Source organism: Medicago truncatula, chromosome 2 (assembly GCF_003473485.1).
Source record: "Medicago truncatula cultivar Jemalong A17 chromosome 2, MtrunA17r5.0-ANR, whole genome shotgun sequence".
Taxonomy (NCBI): domain Eukaryota; kingdom Viridiplantae; phylum Streptophyta; class Magnoliopsida; order Fabales; family Fabaceae; genus Medicago; species Medicago truncatula.
In genome coordinates, this window is record NC_053043.1 from 24,227,150 (window position 1) to 24,233,404 (window position 6,255).

General features: G+C 34.7%; 1 protein-coding gene across 4 annotated transcripts; it reads left to right on the forward strand.

Moving 5' to 3' along the window:
* The first annotated feature begins 904 nt into the window (after nt 1-904).
* LOC25488272 (actin-related protein 6) lies at nt 905-4,496 on the forward strand. Of its 4 annotated transcripts, none has more exons than XR_005644137.1 (7): nt 905-1,930; nt 2,018-2,081; nt 2,442-2,526; nt 2,639-2,689; nt 3,667-3,729; nt 3,815-3,971; nt 4,064-4,496. XR_005644137.1 is itself a non-coding variant. In XM_024777568.2 (7 exons), the coding sequence occupies exons 1-6, from the start codon at nt 1,007-1,009 to the stop codon at nt 3,931-3,933; spliced, it is 1,317 nt and encodes a 438-aa protein (XP_024633336.2). In that variant the 5' UTR covers nt 907-1,006; the 3' UTR covers nt 3,934-3,971; nt 4,064-4,493. The 4 variants fall into 4 exon arrangements, 2 of the variants coding, with proteins under 2 accessions (XP_024633336.2, XP_013463654.3); XR_005644136.1 differs by having other exon boundaries at nt 906-1,930; nt 3,815-3,967; nt 4,064-4,493; XM_024777568.2 differs by having other exon boundaries at nt 907-1,930; nt 3,804-3,971; nt 4,064-4,493.
* The last annotated feature ends 1,759 nt before the right edge of the window (nt 4,497-6,255 follow it).

Consider the following 6,255-nt stretch of genomic DNA (forward strand, 5'->3'; position numbering starts at 1 on the left):
ATTTTTGTTTCTTTAAATTTAATTTTCTTTTTAGTTTTTAAAAATTTCGAAACATTAAAAAATAAAAAGAAAAAGCCACGTAAGTGCCACATCAAAGATTCTGCTGAGTCAATGGCCTTATGGGGCAAATCTGAAGAATCTTTATTTGACAAAGATCGAATCTAATTTTTTTTTTTACAGGGGACAAAACCAAAAGTGTCATATATTACAGGGGGTAAAGTACTCTTTTGTTTTTTTTGGTCAAGTAGCCTTGTGGCTAGAGCTCACACAATTTAATTGTGGAGAAGTGGAGTGTCGGGGTTCGAACCCCAGCTCCTGCATATAATATGCAATATCCCTACCAACTGAGCTAAGCTCACGGGGATGGGGTAAAGTACTCTTAACCCAAGACTTAAATATAACTATATTTGTAGACATATATGTACTCTCCCATTTACATAAATGTTGAAAATTTGTTCACCAATTTATTCTTTTTGTTTTTAAAGATTTAGAATTTGTATTGCATCAATGTACCATTCATTTAAACGTTTGAATATAGTTTATTTTTAAAAAAAATCCTAATAATTGTTTTCAATATTTTTTTGTGGGTTGATCCGGTAGGTCTGCTCCCGTATATGCATATATGGCTTGACAAACCCATCTTTTTTAACCCGGCTAACTGGATGAAGTTGTGGATGTTTTCACTAATCTAGGCCACATGTGCTTCGAGCTTATGAAAAATAACTTATGTAAATAGATAAGGTTTTATTTTAATTTATAAGTTTTTACTAACAAAAATTGTATCTTCATAAACGGTTTTTCATAAACTACTTTATAAACTTATATATAATACATAAAAACTCATTTATTTACATAAGTTATTTTACGTAAGCTCTAAAACAAGCTAATCCAAACGGGCTACTAATCGAATATCGATTATTCATTCATCTACCTTAAAAATGAAAGTGTAATAATTCATAAACCGACTCCACAAGTTAGGGAGTAAGCAACCAATTCAAGTAACAACATGTCGTCAAGCACGCAGGTGGTTGTTCTAGACAACGGCGGAGGACTAATAAAAGCCGGTTTCGGCGGCGAACGCGACCCATCAACCATACTCCCCAACTGTCTCTATAAACCCCTCACCTCCAAAAAATGGCTGCACCCAAACCCTATCAACACCCCTTCCTCCTCCTCCTCCTCCTCCTCCTCCGAACAAGACCTCACCTCCGCCTCCGTCCGCCGCCCCATCGATCGCGGCTACCTAATCAACCCCGACCTCCAACGCGATATCTGGTCCCACCTTTTCACCTCTATCCTCCGCATCAACCCTTCTCAATCCTCTCTCCTCCTCACTCAACCCCTCTTCACTCTCCCTTCCATTCAACACTCTCTCCACCAACTCGTCTTCGAAGATTTCAATTTTTCCTCTCTCTTCGTTGCTGATTCACCTTCCCTTGTTCATCTCTACGAAACTAGCCAACGTCCCAATGGCCTTCTCTCTAAAGCCCAATGCAGTCTCGTTGTTGATTCTGGCTTTTCCTTCACACACGCTTCGCCTGTCTTTCAGAACTTTACTCTTAACTACGCTGTTAAGCGTATCGATTTAGGTGGTAAAGCCTTGACCAATTACCTCAAGGAACTTATTTCCTTTCGTTCTGTTAATGTCATGGATGAAACTTTTATTATTGATGATGTTAAGGAGAATCTCTGCTTTGTTTCTGTTGATGTCGACAAACACCTTAACCTTGCTAGAAAGAGTGGGAAAGACAATGTTTTCAAGTGTACGTATGTTCTTCCTGATGGTGTTACGCACACAAAAGGGTTTGTTAAATATCCAGAACAAGCAAGCAGGTATCTTGCTGATGGTAAGGACGATATCGGTGATCACGAGGAGATTTCTAAACAACAACCTCAGGACAATAGACACAAAGTTGATTTGACAAAAAATGTATTTGTTTTGTTGGAATTTTGTTTTTTTAAGTTCACATTCATTTGTATCGATTTTATTAACTATTTCTTGCTTTGTGTTCTCTAGGAATTTGATTTGACGAATGAGCGGTTTCTTGTCCCCGAGATGATCTTCCGTCCAGCTGATTTGGGTATGTCTTTGTTAGTAGTTTCATTCTAGTGCTGTTTTCAAATTAGATTAGATGCACAACATGATTTCAATAAGGCTTTGTCCTTTTATGATTCATGAAATTGTGAAATGTTATATTCGGTTGGGGAAGATGTGTCGCGGATGTGATGTGTATATGTAAAGTGTCTATAAAATCTTAATATTGTAGTTGCAATCACAATTGTAGAATGTAATACAGAACATTGGAATTTTAGTTAAATATTTGGTTGATGAGTTTCCTAAGTGGATGCAAATGAGGATCTTAGTCTAATTTCATTATTTACCCCTTCGTGTTAGGTTTTTCTTATGTTCTCTGCAAAATGCTGAACGAAATGATTTGCAGGAATGAACCAGGCTGGGCTACCAGAATGCATTGTACGAGCAGTTAATGCCTGTCATCCGCATCTCCATCCTGTACTCTATGAAAGGTAAATTTGGTTTGATTTCCAACCATTTGATTTCATGACCCTGTTTGAGAATTGTTGCCTTTTCTTACTTCTCACCCTCGTATTTTGACGATGTGTTTACTTTCTTCGGCAGCATCATTTTAACCGGTGGAAGCACCTTGTTTCCTCATTTTGCCGAGAGATTGTAAGTTTTTTGTTTCGGCTACAACACTTTGTACCATACTACCATAATTTTTTTTGTTAGGTGGGCATGGTTTGTTTGGTTTCTTGATACCAAACCAAATATTTTTACAAATTTTTATGGATAAGCATTTAGATTTGAACTTTTTTATTTTGTCGTCAAACTGATTTGGTTTATGGTGAGCCGATTTTAAACTTGTTTTGGTATAGAATCAGTTTCACAACTTATTTTAAACCTCACTCAATGATGTGAAGTTTTCCCAAGGTAATCAAGCCTCAACTCAAAAGAGGCTATCACCACCTTCCACTTCCGACGTGCCACTTCATAGTACTCCTCCTCCCTATTAAATTTCGGCTTTCCCTCTGTCAACACCACCGGTATCCCCATTGTGAAAGCTCACCGGTTCAAATTCCAGCTTTCCCTCTGAGATCAGCAGCAAGCTCCCAAAACCATAAGCAATATTGCAGATCTTTGCTCTACTGTGATATGCTGGATGCACGTTGCTACAAAATTGAGCCTTGAAACTAGCAAAGGGAAAACCAGAAAATTAACTAGCCGAGAAATTAATAATGGAATTAATTTTTCTCTTACATGGATGGATATTTTTGGGAACCAAACATGAAATAGGGGAGGGAAATGAGATGTACCAGTTTCGGAACTTGGGCGAGGCTGGTGGAATGTAGTCCGTGATTTGAGAAATAACATATCTAGATCACAATTTTTGGATTTGGAATTTGAGAGTAAAAGTGTTTGGACTATTTACGAAATCCAAATCAGAATAATAAACGGATTTGATTTATCTATTTGGTGAAATGGTTTGGTTATTTTATCTGTGATTTACTTCAGTTTCAAATTTGGTTTGTTTGGCAATATTGCCTTTTCCAGAGACCCCTATTTTTTGCCACTTTGGTGTCCTATCTTTTATGTGTACTTCATAGCGTGATTTACAAGTTTAACTAATTGATTATGAAATTTTGTAGAGAGAAGGAGCTTCGGCCTCTAGTTCCTGATGACTATCGTGTGAAGATAGCTACACAAGAAGAGTAAACATCTTTCTTAGCCTATTTAGTTTCTTGTACGTTTGTAATTTCTATATGAATTAACGGTTCTTCTATAGTCCCCTACTAGGTGTTTGGCGTGGAGGATCTCTCCTGGCATCGAGTCCAGACTTTGATGCGATGTGTGTGACCAAGGCTGAGTATGAGGAGCTTGGTTCTGCTAGATGTCGCAAGAGATTTTTTCATTGACAATTCATGCCATGAATGTGACCATGTAAATCTTGTATGTAAGCTAACATGTACTAACTACTGTTTAGTTAGTGAGATTTGTTCATAAAGGTGTCATTTATCATTCTCTCACATTTTCTAATTCCTACAGCTAACTCGCACAAATGGCGCTTAGGAGAGAAGGTAGTGGGTGTTGCCAATGCAACAAGTGTGCAAATGGAGTCGTACTAGATTCTTGGAACAAAGATGTGAAGTTTGGATGACATGATGCTTCACAGACTGGTATTTGAATCTGTGTCTATGGATGGTAACTTCCCTTCTGTCTGGGCCGCAAGTATGGAGTGCTTTTGAAGTACCAACTAATATGGTGTTGGATGAATTTTATGTGCGATAATATGCAATATGTAAAATTCAGAAGTTAGCCTTAAAAGCATTTCGTCGCCAGCTTTTAAAAGTGTGTAATTCAATGAATTTGTGGGGTTGTTGCTGCAAGTAGAATTCTGTTCTTGTTTTCCCCTGTTAATTTGATCAAATGGTTGGAATTTGATTCCTTTAATCTACTATTAAAGTTTAATGATCAATTATGATAATCTGTTTAGCCGTTTCATAAAAAGAAAACTAGTTGAGTTAAAACTAGTGAATACAAAAGCTTAAGATGGGGACTTACAAAAGCTTTAAAAGCTGGCTATATCCTGGAAATAGGATCAAACTTCCTGGTCCAAGAGATCAAATCAAACAATTAGAATGTAGGACAAAAGAGCAGAACAAACTTGTAGTCTATCAATAAGAATACGAAAATCCAAAAAAAAAAAAAAAAAGTAGAAATAAATATGCAAGAGATTGTATTATGAAAAAGTGAATAATGGACTTGGTTTCAATTTTCAAACCTGATATTTTTTACGGTAAGAAGACAATTTGATCCGTATTGTGAAGAGTATTGTATTGTATTTGATCAACATAGACAATTATGGATAATGCAGTAAAAACTAGGGCACTTGATAAAAAATAAAAAAATAAAAACTTTATTTTAAAAAAGGTGTTGTTAACCGGTGCCCTTGGGGCACTGGTTAAGGAGCATTAAATGAACATATCTCCCTTGTTTTATCTTAATAAAAGTGATAATTCTTTATATTTTATCTTTGGAATTGTTAATTTATTTTAGACTTTATTTTAATTGAATATGTTGGTAGTTATGGATAGGCTTTCCATGAATTGGTTTGAAAGAAAAAAATGATTCACAAAATTTTACCGAAAGAAAATTTGGTTTGAGGAAAATCCTCAAGAAGAAAAAAAATTGTTAAGAAATGAAAAGGATACAAAATTGTAAATATGTAATGGAAAAGGATTTGATGGAGTATTAAATACAACTTTTTTATTTTTATTTTAATTAGTCGACTTATTTATCACTTTAATTAAAGTAAAACAAGTGAAATCTATTCATTTATTGCTCCTTAACCAGTGCCTTAGGGCATCGGTTAGCAACACCCTTTTAAAAATGATGCATTTAACACTTCTAAATTTTAAAAGTTGATTTTTTTTACCTTGAATCTGTCACTTATTTCCATTTTAAACAAGTGTTATTATGGCTAAGGGCACTTGTTAGCATGATGTAAGGATTAAACCTCCAATTCAACATGCTTTTCAATTTTCATTAATGGACTCGAGGTTGCAAATAATATTGTTGCGATATGAAGAAGTCACTATCAAAACCTGCTATAAACGGACAAATCATGAAGACGTGAAGAAAATGAAAAATAAAAAAAAAAATAGTAGATAGTTGATAAACTATCTTATAACTGCTAGCAGGTATGATAACCAGGGCCGTTTCTAGCGTTTAAGGGGCCTTAGGCATAGTTTGAAAAAATGAGCCCTTACATAATACATCATAACTTTTTTAGTTTCTTGTTATGATTTTACTAACGCTTCATTTTTTTTTCCTTCGCTTTTCACTATAAGATAAAAGTTTTTTAGACAACATCTTCAAATAAATCAAATACTCCATAGAAACCAAAACTAAACAAAATACCATAGGATTAGAGAACAATAGCTTCTCCGAAGCAAACTGAAATTTTAGCACCTAAATAGTAGACACTGAATTTTTGACATCTAATGATAGTAAAATCAAAAAAATAAAAGTATATCAACACGTAATTAATTAAATTTTAGACATTTGGATACAAAATTCTCCAATGCTAAACACATAACAACAATAATACTTGATAAACAAAATTAGTGTTAAATTTTTTAGAGTAATCTAAGATACAATAACTCATTTGTTATACTACAAATAAATCATTCATCTTTTCATCTTTTTATATGCTATAAGTACCAAGTTTATATTAC

Coding starts and splice junctions, on each gene's coding strand:
- LOC25488272 (XM_024777568.2), top strand. CDS start 1,007: ATGTCGTCAAGCACGCAGGTGGTTGTTCTAGACAACGGCGGAGGACTA. Junction 2,082..2,441: donor CTTCCGTCCAGCTGATTTGG/GTATGTCTTTGT, acceptor AATGATTTGCAG/GAATGAACCAGGCTGGGCTA. Junction 2,690..3,666: donor CCTCATTTTGCCGAGAGATT/GTAAGTTTTTTG, acceptor GAAATTTTGTAG/AGAGAAGGAGCTTCGGCCTC.